Consider the following 17,598-nt stretch of genomic DNA (forward strand, 5'->3'; position numbering starts at 1 on the left):
ATTAAATTTACTCAACCCTACCTTCTAAACCATAAATTATTAACAATAAAACCACTCCCTAAACTCTAAATTATATTAAACTTATATACTTACAAACTTATATAAAATTATAAATTTAAATACTCCATAGTGATATTTAATTTATAAACTTATATAAAATTACTAAACCCATATTATAGTTTTTCTTAAAAAAAAAAAAGAAATTGTCGTAGCAGTAATGTTGGGAAGGGTTGGGAAATGTTGAAAATGTTGTAGCAGTAATTAATATTATATGCCAAATCAAATTTGGCAAACCAGCAAACTAGGCTAACTAGGCTAACTAGGCTAACTAATCTAATAATTAATTAATTAATTAATCTAATAATAATGGCTACAATCCATAACTAAACTATATTGGTTCCGGATCAAGGAAGCCCAAGTCCAAACGATCCAATCCATTCCGATCGGGATTTGGAAACAAAATGAAAAATAAAAAAAGCAACTTAAACAAGACAAGAGGAGGAGGAGGAAGAGGACCGGCGAATCAAAGGGAAAAAGTGTGATAGCATGGTATAGCATAGGATCTAACTGATTGATACTCTTGGACCCTACACGACGCCGTTTCTAGCAATGCTCAAATTCTTGAAGGGAGTCGTGGGTGGATCTGGGACTGGACCCAAAGATTTTCCCTACAACATCGGCGAAGCCTATCCCTCTGCTTGGGGCTCTTGGACTCACTTCCGGGGCACCTCCAAGGTCGGTCACCTTCTCTTTTTGTCTGTGTTTTATCATGGGTTCGAAATTTTGCCGAAATTAGGTAAAATTTCGCCGAAAATTTACAAAAATACATATGTGGCAGCTTCAAAATTTCGACCAAAATTTAAGCGAAATTTCAAAAATTTTGCCGAAAAATTATCGAAAATTAATGGGTGTGTTATAAAATTTCGGGGCTCCCCAAAAACGAAAATTTCGGTGAAATTTTCGAAATTTCATTCTTTGGTATCAAGTATGCATATTATATAAAAAACTTTTTAGCAATATACTCACCTGAATTTTGACTTTATTTGTATGTTATTACTTAAATTAAAAATTGAAGCAAGTTGTCTCCTAAATTAAATTTATTTTGCAAGTTACCACTTACATCTAATTCCATCCAAATCTATTTAAAAGTTTCATCTAAAAAACTCATATGCGATGCACATGACTCTTTTTCAGGGGTTTTTTGGTCTTTTCATAATTGAATGACCGTGACCTTTATACAAAAGGCCTTTCGAATTTCCCTTTATTCTCACATGTTGAACTTTTTAAAAGAATCTCAACTGTTCTTTAGGTTAGCTTTGAGGTTTAGTGGGTTGACAGGAAATTTGCAAGATTTGTGGGATTTCTCATCAAGTTTGATTCCTCCTCCCTTTGTATCAAAATAATAATAACAATAATAATTTTTCCACTATTATGATGATATAAACAAAACTTTTTGGTACCTAAGCAAAAAATAAAGATAAAATATAAAAAAAATTAAAAAATGGAAAACTTAAACTAATAAATTGTTTTTTAAAAAATAATTAATATTAATGGCAAATTTGACAAACGCTAAACTTTAGGTGGTTCGAACACTTCTTGAGAGGTGTCCGAGCGCCACTCAAGAGTTGGATCTCTAAAACTCTTTAAAAAAAAATGTTAAACGTCTTTAATGAAAACAAAATAAAGGGCTGGTTCTCAAAATTTTCAACTATTAATCGGGTGATGTGAAGCAAACAAAACTAGGAAAAATTATGATCTAACGATCAATACATTCAGCCTTTCACTATATTCCTATACTTTCTTAGCAAACCACACAAGGCATCACAAAAATTAAAAAGCAAACCATAAAAACTGCTGATAAGTGTGGAGATGGTGGCGAGAGGGTCCAAACTCTAAGGGCCATGACCGCGAAGGCAATTAACATATCAAATGCATTAATCGAGTGAACATGAACTTGAGAGAATGTAGTGAGTACATATGAGTATGTTGATTAAAAAGTATCGAAAGACTTTTAATTTTCAAGCATTTCAGTAATTCTCATATTTTAGCAGTAGAAAAAGCCTTTGACTTGTATGAACTTGTATACTCATTTTATATAAAATGTTCTGAATTGGTTATGTATTAAGTTTTGAGACAAATACATCGAAAAAGAAATTTTGATAAATATGGTCAAACTCTGTCTCAACAAAGATTACAAAGGTACTGCCCCGCCAGTATGAAAAATTGTTCAGAAAAACAAATAGGCATACTTCATAAAGACTTGAACGAAACCCACAGTCAGTTCTGCAAGCAAGTGCTGTTAACTGCCGAAATTTATAGAGGAATCACGGGTCCAGGAAGATCATCTCTGCATGCACTGAGGAACGCCTAAACCGGATCATTTTTTTTAATAGTTCCGAAGAACCATTGTCAGAAGCAGGCTCAACAGTCATGCTCTCAAGCACTGGGGAGCTTAAAAGAAGAAATCTGATGAAATCTAGTTCAGCTTTGACACCAGTTATGCCGGTAATTTTCACATGTCGAAGTTGGGTGAATGGGCAATTCTGGTTGTCATCTAACCAAGAATTCACTTCTCCCACAACAGCCTGATCTTCTTGGTGGACCTACACATGGTCTATAGCATCAGAATCTTTGAACTTCTGAGAGAACAGCTCTCTAAATTTCACATTTCTAATTCAACAGAAGAATATTGCATACATCATCAAAATAAAACTCACCCAAATTTCTAGTTCTTGTAGACTAGGGGAGCTTCTCAGTAGACAAAGAGCAGTTGAAATCTCCTCCAGATTATTAAAGCGTATGCTTATAGAAAGAAAATTCAGAAATAGACATGGTTCAGGCAGCTTTCCTGGCAAGGCACCAATAGCCAAATACTGGACCAAAAAGGATGCAGAAAGGAACAGACTCAATGAATATGCTCAAATTCACATGGCCATGTAAATGATCATAAAATGAAAATATGAAACCATACTATCCATTACCTTTAAAAAGTAACCTTCAATTGTGAGCCTTACAATACGAGGCACGTGAACAAAAAACTTCAGCAAATTGCCAGAATTGCCACGAACCCGTGTTTGGTCAACATTGACATTGAAACCAATGTGAACATCAGCAAGATTTAAGGTATTCTCAAGACTAGCATTCTCAAAAATACCTTCAGCCCAAACCATTTTGAGATTTGGTGCATCAATCTTGAGATGGGTGAAACCGTCACAGTTCAACAAACTCAACGTCTCAAGCCGAGGACAGCAAACAATCAGATTCTCAAACGCATCTTGGGACAATGCAACACTCTCAAAATAAATGCCCTTCAAGCTCTTGAAGCCTTGGAATGTAGATGGAGGCTTTAGCACACAATTGAATAACTCTAAATGAACCATATCTTGACATGAAAACAAACATGAAGGCATCTTGTAGCGATTCCCCTCCTCCCCCCTAAGGAATTCAAGTACCAACACTTTGATAGAGTTTCTTGATAGATGAAGAATCCATCGATCAACATCACTACCGCCTACAAGATCTGGATGAGCAAGCTGGAACATGTGTATGGGACCAATGTGAAGTACAAGTACCTGATCCACAATGTTCACAAAGGTCGTATGTTTTTGAGTCAAGACACACTGACCATCAAACACAAGAGTCTGAAGCCTAGCCGATTTATACCTCCAGTTGCTTGATAAAACACTAGTCCTCATTGCCTCCCTAATCGGCAAGAGTGACAAAATTCGTTCTATAATATCACTTGGTAAGTTGCTAATTCTATCCAACTCTATCTCCATTTTCAAAGGGGACTTGGGTGATTCAATTTTTTCCTGAGATATTCAAATAATTAAAAAAAAAAATTAACTTAATACAATGACCAGTGGTGTCTAGATCATTTAGAGAGAGAGAGAGAGAGAGAGAGAGAGAGAGAGAGAGAGAGAGAGAGAGATTTAAGCGAGCAAAGTTCAAATTTCTACTCTGATAACTAATAGCCAAATTTCATATGATCACATACAAAAGAAGCTGTTTGACATTCTCTTTTTACTACAAAACTCAAGCCTAAATTCTATTGCAGGCACCCCATGGGCTGTTCGTATAGACCCAAATTACAAGATTACCACAAACAAGATGAACAGGGATACTCTGCTTTCCATAACCAACAACAAATAAAGCTACTTACTTTAAGCAGAGGGTAGATTCCAAAACCACAATTTTTGAGCTTATAGAAGTTGAAAAATTTTACAACTTCCAATTGATTCCTGTGAGGTAAATTAAGGACTTGAAAGGAAGAGAGGAATTCCCCAATTCCCTTCACTATTTGGACAACACAATCCCTAAGCAAATCAAACTTCACACATACTTTATTAATCAGCAAATGTCTCAGCTATGCAACTTCCACAAAACCAAAACAAATTAAAAACTCATCTTATATGAATGAAGAATCTAAAAGCAATTACTTACCATATATCACTTCACGTTTTAGCTAATATAACGTAGTACGGCCGCGAAATCACAAAACTAAACACAAGAATCTCATTATCTGGGTCACACAATTTGATGTAAGGATAGGAGGCAACTAGGGTTGAGAAATGAGAATACGAGTAGTCATGCCTTGTAAATACGCGAGTAGTCATGCCTTGAGAAATGAGAATACGAGTAGTCATGCCTTGAACAAATAAACATTGAGTGACAAATTGAGAATCGATTGAAACTATGAATGGTAAACACATAATTAAGCATGAAAAAAGAAAGATGATGTTTTTGGTCAAATTTCACATTTGCACCCCCTTATTCTCAAAATATTGCCGTGGTAACCCTTACGTTTGGAACACATGCATTGCAATGTTGACCCTCGATCTGTTATGTACTTATGTGTGGGTTTCACTTGTACGATGATATGAAAACCGAATTTCTGCTCCTGTAAACAAATTAAAAAAATTAAAAAGTCCACATCATCTTCCAAAAGAATCTAATGTGTACACATTTGAAATGCTGTGTATATATACGCCCCACAATGAATTAAAAAACCAATAATGTGATACTTTATTACTTCTCTTTTTTGTTAATGGTTGAATTAGGTCCTGATTATGGCCCAAAAAAAAAAAAAAGAATTAGGGCCTGATTGTTTCTTATTTTTTTATAAATCTTCAGACTTCGTTCCCGCCTCTTCTAAGTGAAATATTGAATACTTCTTTTTTATTATTCACACTTTGTACCCTGAAAGTTTAGTAAAATTTTACATTGCACCCTTGTTTTCAAAACTTTGCAGTGGCAAAATTTGATGTTTGGAAGCAATGTCAACCTTCTTTTCCGTATAAGTCCCCCCTTTTACGATCATAGGGAAGCGAAAGAAAATAAAAACTAAAATGTTAGAAGAATTTAATTAATCTTCTAAAACCATTTACAATTTGAGAACATTTAAAAATTTGAAATTGAAAAAAAAAAGACACAGATTTTGGAAATAGTCTGTGGTGAGAGAGTTTGGGAAAATGAGTTAGAAATCCATAATTAAAATATGTTAAGGGTTTGGTTTGGTCCCTTCCAAAGTTCCAATACAAAACAAAAATAAAAACCTAAAATAAGAAGAAACAAATTAAGACTATGTTCTAAGAATCAAAGCAGAAGCCTTCACTTTTTTCACATTTCAAACTCATGTGAATTATTAAAAAAAAAAAAATCAAGGAGAATATAACATGATGGTGCTCTTTTGATAAATGCTACTTGTCTAAATTTTTTCTTCCAATTCTTTTTCTCAGTCTACATAGCACATGATACACACACACCGCATCATTGAATAAAAAAACAATGCAATAAGTTTTTGGTGTTAGTCCAAATGGTGATAGAAAGTGAGTAATGAGTTAGAATTATGATATGTTTATGTGATTGGCTCCAATGCAAAAAGGGAAAAAAAAAAAAGTGATAAAACCCAAATTGAGTATGTAATTATATAAGATAAGTTGCGAAAAAATAGTTGAGCTATCTAGCATTGTCTGTGTCACTGTACAAAACGAAAGAGAAAAACAAACTGGATCTATGATTTTATGGAATCCACAACAACTATATCATAAGGTCCATAACAAAAGAACTGAAGAAAGTGCACACATATATCATAAAGACATTTTTCTGATCGAAAGCCAGACGACATACATCATATATAAAGACTTGAACGTACACAAAACCCTTGGCCAAAAAAAAAAGAACGTACACAAAACCCAGTCATATATTTCTGCAAGCAGTCCTATTAGCTGTAGAAAATAGATATACATTGAGGAATCACGGGACCAAGAAAATCATCTCGGCAAGTGAGGAACGCCTAAACTGGGTCAACTTTTTTAATAGTTCCAAAGAACCATTGTCAGAAGCAGCTGGCTTAACAGTCATCCTCTCAAGCACAGGTGAACTTAAAAGAAGAAGTCTGATGAAATCTAGTTCAGCTTTGACACCAATGATGCCGGTTATGTTCACAAATTGCAGTTTGGTGAATGAGCAATTCTGGTTGACATCTAACCAAGAATTCGCTTCCCCCACAACAGCCTGATCGGCGTGGTTGACCTACAAAAGGTTTATAGCCAACTTGGGTTGGTGCTAGGCAAGAGATCGAGAAAGTGAGAGAGGAAGCCAATTAGGGTCTAATTGTTGGGAATACGACTCGTCATACATATATATAACTTTCAGACTTCGTTGCCGACTCCTCCAGTCCTCTATGCATATGATATAGGGGAGTTTAATTTTTTGGTTAATTACACTTACACCATGCAATTTTAGTGAAATTTCACATTGCCACCCAAATTTTTTTTAACTAACCCGCCAAAACGACGTCATTTAGCCTGGGTGGTTTTTTTTTTTTTTTTAAAAAGAGAGAACATCGTTTAAGCCCAAAAGAAGCCCAAATATACTTAAAACGCTCTTTCTTTCGCCCTAAAACAGAGACCTCTCATCAACTCCTTTTTTTTCTTCTATTCTCTGGCTTGAATCCATCCATTTTCTACTAAACCCTAGAAGTCTCTTACTGAATTAAGCTACTCAACCATCAAATTTCTTGGGTATTTAGGAATTTCGGCAGCTACAGTGCCCACAAGTTGAACCCATCAAAGAACCTGGATTTTGTGATTTCAAATTTGCAAATTTTTTCTTATGTTTGCTATGCAGGGCTAAATTTATTGGAAGTGAATAGTTTTTTAACTGAGTTGTGAATTTGTGATTAACAATCATGAGTAGAAAGGATTCTTCATGAATTATCTTGTTGGATTTGATATGTTTTGTGAATGATTATTATCTATGAATAATAATTGATGTTATTTTTTTGCTATATTAGTTTTACTTTATATAATTTTTTTGTAATATTATTTTGATGCGCAAAAGGCTTAGCGCCTTGCATTGTGAGACGAAAAACGCCTTGCATCACGCTTTTGTGTCTGAAAACATGGTTGGAACTTGGAACATTCAATTTTATTGAGTCAAGTCTACTGCGTGCGGGGGTAGCATAGGTCCAAATTAAAAGCCTACACAAAAGAAAATTAGCAGGGGCTTTCTACTGTCCATAACTAATAACAAATAAAGCTACTAAGTTACTAACTTTAAATTGGGCCAGAGTTACGGTAGATTCAAAAACCAAAATGTTGAGCTACAACTTCAAAAATACAACTGGGTTCTTGTGAAGGGAATTAAGGACTTTAAAGGAAGAGAGGATTTCTCCGATTCCATTTCACACATACTTTATTAATCAGAAATTAAATACCTCGATCAGCTGCATTGTTATCAATTGAATGCAATGAATATATATAATGCAAATTGAACGAAATTAAAACAAAAAGCATTAATATATTTTGGGTAGGTACTACGTACTAGGCAGTGGGTGCATGCATGGGGAAATGCACAGGAGGCATTAAGTAGGGAGGAGACATTAGCCTCATTTGATCAAGCAAGTCTTTAAGGGAATTGAGAATTTAAGATAAATAATATGCTTCTGCTTTTGTTTCTGTCTGAGGATTAATCAAGAATTCTTTAGCACATAATAACTTGGAATTTGGTATAAATGTTTTATTTTGGACTTTCTTAATTTTCTGAAGCAGTTACATATATTTACATTCATTAGGTAAAAGATTGAGGCTTACTTAAAACTTTATAATGTTTTTAAAAAGAGTGAGAGAGCCAGAGAGGAGTCATCAGTTGGGGTCCAAAATTTGGTAAATACGAATATCAGTTATGACTTATTTATGAGGGGGAAGAAAATATACATTCAGCCTTCACTAGCTTTATTCCTACATTTTCTTAGCAACCACACAAGATATCGCAAAAATTAAAAGCAAACCAGAAAAACTGCTGAGAAGTGGGGAGATGATGGAATAAGTAGTATGTTGATAAAAACTATTTCAACAAAGATAACTGCTAGGATACTGCCAGTATGGAACATTGTTAAGACAAAACAGACTTGCATCCTAAAGACTTGTACCAACTACCGAACCACTCATTTCTGCAAGCAAATTCATCAAGGAATCAATGGTCCAAGTAGAATATCTTTGCGTGCACTGAGGAACGCCTAAACTGGATCATTTTTTTTAATGGTTCCAAAGAACCATTGTCAGAAGCAGGCTTAACAGTCATTCTCTCAAGCATAGGTGAACTCAAAAGCAGAAATTCGATGAAATCCAGTTCAGCTTTGGCACCAGAGAAGTTCCATATATCCACACGTCGCAGTTGGCTAAGTTGGCAATTCAGGTTGTTATCTAACCAAGAGTTCACTTCCCCCGCAACAGCCTCATCAGTTGTAGTCTTTGGATAGGCCTACATAAGGTCAATAGCATCAGAAAGTTGAACTTGAGACAAAACAGCTATACTTTCTAGTGTAGAGTTGGCTTTGAAATTTTAATTCAACACAAGATTACTGCAAGCAATCAAGCATCAAAAGTATAAAACGAACCACAATTTGTAGTTGTTGTAGAGCAGGGGAGCTTCTCAAAAGGCACAGAGCTTTTAACATTACCTCCAGATTATTAAAGCATATGGCTATAGAAAGATAATTCAGATATAGACATGGTATAGGCAGCTTTACCGGCGAGCCACCAACAGCCAAATACTGGAGCAGAAAGGATGCAGAAAACAGCAGAGTCAATGAATATGCTCCAAGTCCCATGTTCATGCAAATGATAAAAGTATATATGAAACCACACAAAGGATTACCTCTGTAAAGTAACCATGAATTTTGAGCGTTCGAATATGAAGCAGGTGATCAATAAACTTGACCAAATTGCTAGAACTGCCAGGAACGTTAACCCATCTTCGGACAAAACGACCGCTCAAATTAATGCAAACATAAGTAAGGTTTAAGGTATTTCTAAGATAAACATCCTCATAATTACCACCAACCACGGAAAGAGATTTGAGATTTGGTGCATCAATCTTGAGATGGATGAAACCCTTGCACATTATGAGAGTCAATTTCTCAAGCTGAGGACAGCAAACAATCAGATTTTCAAACACATCTTGGGCCAAGATAACCTTCTCAATTCTAAGGCTCTTCAAACTCCTGAAGCCTTTGAATGTGGACGGAGGTTTTAGCAAACAATTATATAACTCCAAGCAAATCAGACCTTGACAAGAAAACAAACAACGAGGCATCTTGTAGCGAGGCCCTCCCCGCATAGCAAGTGTGAACTCTTTGATAGAATTTCTCGACAGATGAAGAATCCATCGATCAACATCCCTAGTGGCTAGAAGTTCCTGATAATAAGAAAGCTTGAACTTGTGTATGGGGCCAATGTGCCCTAAGAGAACATGATCAACAATGTTCGCTATGGTTGTAGGGTTTAGAGTCGAGCCACACTGACCATCAATCACAAGATTTGGAAACCTAGCCCAGTGGTTTGTCCACTTGCTTGATAAAACACTTGTCCTCACTGCATCCCTAATCGGCAAATGTGACAAAATTTGGTCTATAACATTACATGGTAAGTTGCTAATTCTATCCAACTCCATCTCCATTGTCAAACTGGACTTGGGCGGTTCAATTATCTCCTGAAAATTCAAATAATTAAAAAAAATCACTCCACCAGTGGTGTCTAGATCATTTAGAGAGAGAAAGAGACAAACAGAATGTGAAGTAATTCCCTTCACTCCACCATTTGAGCAACACACTCCACTAGCAGCAAAACAAACTTCAGACATACTTTATTAAACAGCAATTAAATACCTCAATCAGCTGCATGCATCGTTATCAACTACATGGAATGAACAAAATGGAAACAAAAAACTTACCATTTCACTTCAGACAGACAATTTGACGTAACCAGAGGAGCCAATTCTAGGGTTGCTGCTGGGCAAAGTCAAAATTAGGGGTCTGAAATTTGAAATTGGGTAGTAAATGACGGTAATACCCTCAAATATAGCATTGGGTGGCTACCAGCCTACCACCTGGCGCCTGCTGGGTTTTTTTGCTTGTTAATTTTCATTTCATTTTATTTTTTGTTTTATTCAAATTCAATTTAATTTTAAATAAATTATTTTAAAGTTCATTTTAAAGTTTTTAATGATAAACAAACTCATCTAATTAAAAAGTTGCAATAATAAGTAAGTTCATTTTGTACAAATAAAGCTCACGTTATGTATATTCCGTATTTTTGACGCCGAGTGCTCGGTGAGATTTTTTTTTTATTGCCGCGACCGTGGAAATTAATAACAATATTATAACATAATAATTTTTTACAATTAAAATAACTACTGTCGCATAGTAGCAATCCTTCCCACTATCAGGCACTGACAGTGGCAGTTGCCAAATGCTAGGTGGACAATGCCAAGTGCTTGGTGGATATTGGATAGTACGGAGTGTTCGGTGAAAATGCCGAGCACTCGGATGATTAAAGTAGACTAGCCTGTCACCGCATTTTTATAGGTGAGCTGGCCGATTATGGGTTTTTTGGTTTTGGACTTAAAAAAAAAAACGCTTTAATTTTTTGTTTATTCAAATTTCATTTTATTTTATTTTTAATCTAATTGAGAGTTATAATCATCTCTAAATACTTTTTAAAAATGATTTTGTTTATCTCAATTCAACTTAAGGATAAATGGAAAATTTAAGAAAAAATTTAATAATTTAACAGAAAATTGACTTGAGCTACAAGCCTACAACGTTGTCACACATAGATAAAATTTAGGGGTAAATAGTAAATTTTTTAAAAATAAATGGTACGGAAACACATCCCATATAATCTAAATGGTATATGTACTTGAAAAAAGCCAAGAACAAATAATGAGTAATTTTCAGAGTTGTATGACACTATGACCGGCTTAAATTCGGAGCTCACCACAAAATCGTCAGCGCCTCCTTTGGGCAGGGCCACCTTCAGCTTCACTTTGTATTATTATATTAATATGTTTTGCTCACATTGTTTTTTATTTTGGTCCACTCTATTGACTACATTATTGCATGTCCTATTAATTTACATATATTTAAAGCTTTCACATGTCGTATTTGAATTTGATATATATAGTCCACACGCCATTATTAATGATTTTTCTTCTCTCAGATAGCCGTCCCAATTAGACTGCTTCTAATGCGACTTCCAAGAAACAAGTCCAAAACCGAAATCCCCAACTCCTTTAAATACCCAAAGACACCACTAATTATGCTTCACCATCAGCTCTCAAATACCAAAGTTTTCCAATTTTCACATCCATGTCAGTACGTAGTGCCTTCAAGAAATTAAGCAGTAGCAAAGCTATGAGGACTAGCAAAGCAAAGAAGCAAAGCAAGTTGATGCACTTTCTTTCTACACCCATTAGGACTTTAACAAAGGCCAAGAACTTTTACATGAGGAGCTTGGAAGATTGTGCTGGAAAGGTGGGTTATGGTGGTGGCAGTGTTGCACAAGTCCCACGCTTGCCCAGGAGTTTTAGTGTCAATTCCTCCAGTTCCAGCGATGATGTGGACTTGAGGCAGCTTCTCAGAACGGTGTCATCGAAGAGGACTGATGCAGAGAAAGAGAACAATAATAAGGCAGCAGCTTCAGATATGCAGAGAAGACCAATTGTTAGACAACAACCAACAATGAATGGGATGGGGATGAGGAGTTATAGTGTTGGGTTGAAGATGGGAAGGATTGATGAGGAGAGGGCTTGTTCGTTTTGGGAAGAGAATGTGAATGTGAAGGCAGATTTGTATCCAAGAAGCAGAAGTTATGCTGTTAATAAGAGAAAATGGTAGATTAGTATATATAGTTAGTGAATTGGATTTCTGGATTTGGATTGATGTAAAAATTAATGTACACATCCGAAAGAGTTGGTGTGAGAGACATTGAACCAATTCTTCTCTCTATCCACTCTACTTTTTATTTCTTTAATTCCTTCATTTTTATTTTTTGGGAAAACTTAATTCCTTCAATAATATTGCTAACCAATACTTGGAAACATGTGATAAAAATGGTCAAACTCGTGCCAACAAAGAGGTACTGCTAGTATGGGACATTGTTAAGAAAATTAATTAGACATACCTCATGATAAAGACATGTACCAAACAGTCCAACCCCACATTCACTTTTGCAAGAGCTGCCAAAATTCCTTGATGAGTCAGGTTTTCAAGTAGATTATCTCTGCATTCGCTGAGGCACGCTTAAACCGGACCAACTTTAATAGAAGGTCCTCATGCGAGTAACAAATATTGCCATATGCAGGCTTAATAGTCATCGTCTCCAGCATAGGCGAACTTAAAAGCAAAAAAGTGATGAACTCTAGTTCAGCTTCGACACCAGTGATGCCAAATATTTTCACAAATCGCAGTTGGGTGAAAGGGCAATTCTGGTTGTCATCTAACCAAGAGTTCACTTCTCCCAGAAAGAGCTGATACATTCGAATCTTTGGATAGGCCTACACGTACAAGGTCTATAGCATCAGAATATTGACCTTCACACAAAACAGATCTCTACACTACAATTTTCTATATTAGAACAAACACCCTGATAGAATAAAACTCACCCTGATTTCTAGTTCTTGTAGAGCAGGCGAGCTTCTCAGAAGGCAAATTGTAGTTAAAATCTCCTCCAGATTATCAAAGTGAATGTATATAGAAAGAATTTTCAGATATAGACATGGTTTAGGTAGCTTTCCCGGCACGGCACCAGTAGCCAAATACTGGAGCAGAGAGGATGAAGCAAATTACAGCAGACTCAATGAATACTAATACCACTTAAACATTAAACGATTACTAAATGAAAGTATAAAGCCACACAATATCCATTACCTTTAAAAAGTTACTCTCAATTTTGAGCATTTGAATACGAGGCAGGCGATCAAAAAACTTGATCAAATTGCCACAACTCTCAAGAACCTGTCTTTCGTCATTGCTGAGGTCCAAATCAATGTAAACATGAGCAAGATTTAAGGTATTTACAAGATTTATATCCTCAAATTCACCTTCGATGTAAACGCTTCGTAGACTTGGTGCATCAATCTTAAGATGGGTGAAACCATCACAGTTTATCAAATTCAATATCTCAAGCAGAGGACAACAAACAATTAGATTTTCAAACACATCTTGGGCTAAGGTAACATTATCAATATGAAGACTCTTCAAACTCCTGAAGCCTTTGAATGTGGACGGAGGGTTCAACCAACATTTAAATAACTCCAAATGAATCATATCTTGACAAGAAAAGAAACATGAAGGCATCTTGTAGCGAGGGACTTCCCAAATTTCCAGAGTGAACTCTTTGATAGTGTTTCTTGATAGATGAAGAATCCATCGATCAATGTCACTATGGTCTAGAGCATGTGGATGACAAAGCTTGAACTTGTGTATGGGGCCAATATGACCTAAGAGTATATGATCAACAATGTCCGCTATGGTTTTATGTTTTTGATTTGAGACACATCGATAATCGAACACAAGATATGGAAGCATAGCCGATTTGTGCCTCCACTTGCTTGATAAAATACTTGTCCTCATTGCCTCCTTAATTGGCAAATGAGACAAAATTTTCTCTATAACATCACTTGGTAAGTTGCTAATTTTATCCAACTGCCTCTTCATCTTGGATGACTTGGGTGGTTTTCTTTGATTCTGAGATACTCAATTTTGAAAAATAAATAAATAATCGATCACTAATCTAATACAGTGGTCAGTACTATGGTGTCCATAATATTTAGACTGTGACCTTGTGTGTTTGAATGTGTAAGTGTGAGAGATATATAGTAATTAAGCAAACAAAGTTCAAATTTTTACTCTCACAACTAGTAGCCAAATTTCATATGGTCATAAATAATTAAATAGGATATTCCTAATTCCACAAACAAAGCAAATTTCACACAATTTACTAATCAGCAATTATATATCTCATCTAGCTGCTAGCTACATATATCGTTATCAATGGAATAGAACTAATATATATATTATTGATTTATATAATGAAAATTAGGTGAAATTAGAGGAAAAGAACTCACCATCTTGGTTCACACAATTTGGTGTGACGAGAGGCCAGAGCCAATTAGGGTTTGCTGCTAGGCAAGAGATAGTGAGAGAGGAATCAATTGGGATCCGAAATTTGGTAAAGTTAGGAATTATAGCAATTTAGGGCTGATTACAATTTGGTGAGACTACAACAAGTCGTGCCTCACAATCGGCAAAAACGGCGATAGCTTTAGACTTCCATTCCTTTCCCCCTCCTCCTGTATATGCATATTGCATGAAAACTTTTTTTTTTTCCGTTAATTACAGTTTGCTGCTTGAAATTTTAGCGAAATTTCACATTGCACCCTAATTCTTTCATAACCTTGAAAAAATATGTTTGGAAAACAGTGCAATGTTGACCATCTATTAATTAGACCGAATCAATGCATTATGTCTTCACTTTATTCTTAAGTTTTCTTAGTAATTACACTATACATATATCGGGAAAAAAAAATATTAGAAACAGACCTAAATTTTTTTGGTGATAAGTGGATAAATGACGCGAAAGTGGCGGGGAGGTTCTCAAGGGACAGCGGCGGAGGTGGAGGCAAAGTATCTCTCATATTCGATACAATCTCTCTTTAGAATTTAGATCAAGTCTTCATGAACAACTATAAAATACTAAACAATATAATTAAAACTCATACGTAATTCTCCATATTTTCATATTCTTTAAGGTACAATTCCAAAAATCAGACATAATAATCATTATTCAACTCAAGTCAACGAAGACGTACATAATGTTCTCACTGGAATTTAGCAACTACATTAAATATCCATCATGCATGTTATATCAAAAGTAAATTTATTATGATCACCAACTTATCATGTAGGATAAGTACGTACAAAAACTATATATTTTTATGAATGTTGAGATTATATAAGATTTAGGTCCTAAAATCTGGAGACTACATTATAAACTCTAAATATAATTCAAACAATAATAAACACCAAATTCAACAAACGATATTACTGACTTGTCATGCCTCATATGTAATTTATGACTTCTTGAATCGGAAGAGAGGGCTTGGTACTTCTGCGAAAGATATAGACGTAAATGTATACATAGGAAAGAGTTGGTGTGAGAGACATTGAACCAATTCATATTCATAAAGGGTGTAAACTTGTCTCCAACAAAGATAATTTAAAGGGTACGTACTTCCAGTATGAGTCAATGAAACATTATACATCTAAACTTGTACCAAACGGTACAAACCCACATTCATTTCTGCAAGCAAGTCCTCTTTATCCTAGCTGCCAAAATTCATTGATGGATCATGGGTCCAAGAGGATTATCTCTGAATGCACTGAGGCACGCCCAAACCGGAGCAACTTTTTTGCAAGTTCCATAGAACCATTCACAGAAGCAGGCTTAATAGCCATCGTCTTAAGCACAGGAGAACTTAAAAGCACAAATCTGATGAAATCTAGTTCAGTTTTGACACCAGCGATGCCGGTTATTTTCACACCTAGCAGTTGGGTGAATGAGCAATTCTGGTTGTCATCTAACCAAGAGTTCACTTCTCCCACAACAGCCTGATTCTCTTGCTCTGCCTACACAAGATCTATAGCATCACAATCTAGGCATTATGACAAGAAAACAGCTCTAAACTCTAAACTACAATTTCTTGAGTAGAGTTGGTTTTGACTTTTTAATTTAACAGAAGAATATGGCATGCATCAATAGAATAGAGTACAACTCACCAAAATTACTAGTTCTTGTAGAGCAGGGGAGCTTCTAAGAAGGCAGAGAGCAGTTGATACCTCATTCCAAACATTGAATCCAATTCGAATAGAAAGATAATTCAGATGTAGAAATGGTTTATGCAGCTTTTCCGGAATGGCACCAACAGCCAAATACTGGAGCAGAAAGGATGCAGAAGACAAGAGACTCAATGAATATGCTCAAATTCACAGGGTCACGTAAGTGATAAAATCATAAAAGACCAAAAAATCAATTACCTTTAAAAACCCTCCCAGAATTGTGAGTCTTTGAATATGAAGCAGGGGAACAAAAAATTTGACCAAATTGCTGGAACTGCCAGGAACCTGTCTTTGGTCCACACTGACATCCAATTCCAAATCAATGTGAACATGAGCAAAATTTAAGATATTCTCCAGAGTAAAATCCACATAAACACCTATAACTGTAATGTCGTGGAGATTTGGTGCATCAATCTTGAGATGGGCGAATCCTTCACAGTTCGACAAACACAATTGCTCAAGCAGAGGACTGCAAACAATCAGATTTTCCAACACTTCTTGGGCCAAGGTAACACACTGAAAATCAAGGCTTTTCAAACTCCTAAAGCCTTTGAATGCGGACGGAGATTTTAGCAAACACCTAAATAATTCTAAATGAATCAAATCTTGACAAGAAAACAAACAAGAAGGCGTCTTGTAGTAAGGCCCTTTATTAATATCAAGTATAAACTCTTTGATAGAGTTTCTTGATAGATAAAGAATCCATTTATCAATATCACAATGATCAAACTCAAGATCTGGAAGACTAAGCTTGAACTTGTGTATGGGGCCAATGTGAAGTAGGAGTACATGATCAACGATTCTGGCTATGGTTGCATGGTTTTTAGTAGAGACACACTGACCATCAAAAACAAGATCTGGATGCCTAGCCCATGTGTACCTCCACTTGCTTGACAAAACACTTGTTCTCAGTGCCTCCTTAATCGGCAAACTTGACAAAATTTGTTCTTTAACACCACTTGGTAAGTTGCTAATTATATCCAATTCTTTCTCCATTTCTGAACGAGACTTGGGCGGTTCACTTTGATTCTGATATACTCAAGCACTTAAAAAAATTATTAATCTAATATAATGAAAATTACATGAAATTACAGCAAATTAAAGAACTCACCATCCCGATTGCGATCGACTCACACAATTTGATGTAACCAGAGGAGAGAGAGAGAGAGAGAGAGAGAGAGATAAGGCCTGATAAAGCAATTTAGGCCTGATTGTTGTCACTGTGGGTCCCGCTTTTACCATGATGATCAGAAAGCAAAATAAAAAAGTAAAAAGAAAATGCATTATGTGTTCACTTTTCTTTTTTTGTCAACATTATTTGTTCACTTTTTGGTCAACTTTATTCGTTCACTCTATGTCTGCATTTTCTTAGCAATTAAGCTACAAAATTCAAAAATAAAAAACCAAACAAAACA

The 17,598-nt window shown here is 35.5% G+C and overlaps 5 protein-coding genes across 7 annotated transcripts; 1 reads left to right on the plus strand and 4 right to left on the minus strand.

The window, feature by feature from the left end:
- Window positions 1-2,324: 2,324 nt before the first annotated feature.
- On the minus strand, window positions 2,325-3,806 carry LOC147276544 (F-box/FBD/LRR-repeat protein At1g13570-like). Its single transcript, XM_086255024.1, has 3 exons — window positions 2,982-3,806; window positions 2,718-2,873; window positions 2,325-2,603 (listed from the first exon to the last, which is right to left on the minus strand). Exons 1-3 carry the CDS (start codon window positions 3,777-3,779, stop codon window positions 2,325-2,327), a joined length of 1,233 nt encoding a protein of 410 aa, XP_086111150.1. The 5' UTR covers window positions 3,780-3,806.
- Window positions 3,807-6,255: 2,449 nt separating this feature from the next.
- LOC147276545 (F-box/FBD/LRR-repeat protein At1g13570-like) lies at window positions 6,256-9,981 on the minus strand. Of its 3 annotated transcripts, none has more exons than XM_086254827.1 (3): window positions 9,163-9,981; window positions 8,903-9,058; window positions 6,256-6,534 (listed from the first exon to the last, which is right to left on the minus strand). In XM_086254827.1, exons 1-3 carry the CDS (start codon window positions 9,961-9,963, stop codon window positions 6,256-6,258), a joined length of 1,236 nt encoding a protein of 411 aa, XP_086110953.1. In that variant the 5' UTR covers window positions 9,964-9,981. The 3 variants fall into 3 exon arrangements, with proteins under 3 accessions (XP_086110953.1, XP_086110952.1, XP_086110951.1); XM_086254826.1 differs by lacking the exon at window positions 6,256-6,534 and adding an exon at window positions 8,359-8,766; XM_086254825.1 differs by lacking the exon at window positions 6,256-6,534 and adding an exon at window positions 8,359-8,766 and having other exon boundaries at window positions 8,966-9,058; window positions 9,163-9,975.
- A 1,627-nt stretch (window positions 9,982-11,608) lies between these two features.
- LOC147276546 (uncharacterized) lies at window positions 11,609-12,331 on the plus strand. The gene has a single exon (XM_086254331.1). The coding sequence runs from the start codon at window positions 11,654-11,656 to the stop codon at window positions 12,179-12,181; it is 528 nt and encodes a 175-aa protein (XP_086110457.1). The 5' UTR covers window positions 11,609-11,653; the 3' UTR covers window positions 12,182-12,331.
- A 126-nt stretch (window positions 12,332-12,457) lies between these two features.
- LOC147276547 (F-box/FBD/LRR-repeat protein At1g13570-like) lies at window positions 12,458-14,213 on the minus strand. Its single transcript, XM_086254330.1, has 3 exons — window positions 13,214-14,213; window positions 12,949-13,104; window positions 12,458-12,840 (listed from the first exon to the last, which is right to left on the minus strand). The coding sequence occupies exons 1-3, from the start codon at window positions 14,000-14,002 to the stop codon at window positions 12,544-12,546; spliced, it is 1,242 nt and encodes a 413-aa protein (XP_086110456.1). The 5' UTR covers window positions 14,003-14,213; the 3' UTR covers window positions 12,458-12,543.
- Window positions 14,214-15,326: 1,113 nt separating this feature from the next.
- Window positions 15,327-17,342, minus strand: LOC147276548 (F-box/FBD/LRR-repeat protein At1g13570-like). The gene is made up of 4 exons (XM_086254804.1): window positions 17,295-17,342; window positions 16,382-17,212; window positions 16,124-16,279; window positions 15,327-15,973 (listed from the first exon to the last, which is right to left on the minus strand). Exons 1-4 carry the CDS (start codon window positions 17,295-17,297, stop codon window positions 15,695-15,697), a joined length of 1,269 nt encoding a protein of 422 aa, XP_086110930.1. The 5' UTR covers window positions 17,298-17,342; the 3' UTR covers window positions 15,327-15,694.
- Between the last annotated feature and the right edge of the window lie 256 nt (window positions 17,343-17,598).

The sequence above is a fragment of the Dryas octopetala genome, chromosome 8, assembly GCF_963921425.1.
Source record: "Dryas octopetala chromosome 8, drDryOcto1.1, whole genome shotgun sequence".
Lineage (NCBI taxonomy): Eukaryota > Viridiplantae > Streptophyta > Magnoliopsida > Rosales > Rosaceae > Dryas > Dryas octopetala.

Bases quoted from the DNA above. Each gene is read 5' to 3' on its own strand.
- LOC147276544 (XM_086255024.1), bottom strand. From the start codon at position 3,779: ATGGAGATAGAGTTGGATAGAATTAGCAACTTACCAAGTGATATTATA. The intron at 2,874-2,981 runs GTAATGGATAGT...TTTTTGGTCCAG, and splicing joins TTGAAGGTTACTTTTTAAAG to TATTTGGCTATTGGTGCCTT. The intron at 2,604-2,717 runs GTGAGTTTTATT...GACCATGTGTAG, and splicing joins TACAAGAACTAGAAATTTGG to GTCCACCAAGAAGATCAGGC.
- LOC147276545 (XM_086254826.1), bottom strand. From the start codon at position 9,963: ATGGAGATGGAGTTGGATAGAATTAGCAACTTACCATGTAATGTTATA. The intron at 9,059-9,162 runs GTAATCCTTTGT...TTTCTGCTCCAG, and splicing joins TTCATGGTTACTTTACAGAG to TATTTGGCTGTTGGTGGCTC. The intron at 8,767-8,902 runs GTTCGTTTTATA...GACCTTATGTAG, and splicing joins TACAACAACTACAAATTGTG to GCCTATCCAAAGACTACAAC.
- LOC147276546 (XM_086254331.1), top strand. From the start codon at position 11,654: ATGTCAGTACGTAGTGCCTTCAAGAAATTAAGCAGTAGCAAAGCTATG.
- LOC147276547 (XM_086254330.1), bottom strand. From the start codon at position 14,002: ATGAAGAGGCAGTTGGATAAAATTAGCAACTTACCAAGTGATGTTATA. The intron at 13,105-13,213 runs GTAATGGATATT...TCTCTGCTCCAG, and splicing joins TTGAGAGTAACTTTTTAAAG to TATTTGGCTACTGGTGCCGT. The intron at 12,841-12,948 runs GTGAGTTTTATT...TTGTACGTGTAG, and splicing joins TACAAGAACTAGAAATCAGG to GCCTATCCAAAGATTCGAAT.
- LOC147276548 (XM_086254804.1), bottom strand. The intron at 16,280-16,381 runs GTAATTGATTTT...TTTCTGCTCCAG, and splicing joins TTCTGGGAGGGTTTTTAAAG to TATTTGGCTGTTGGTGCCAT. The intron at 15,974-16,123 runs GTGAGTTGTACT...GATCTTGTGTAG, and splicing joins TACAAGAACTAGTAATTTTG to GCAGAGCAAGAGAATCAGGC.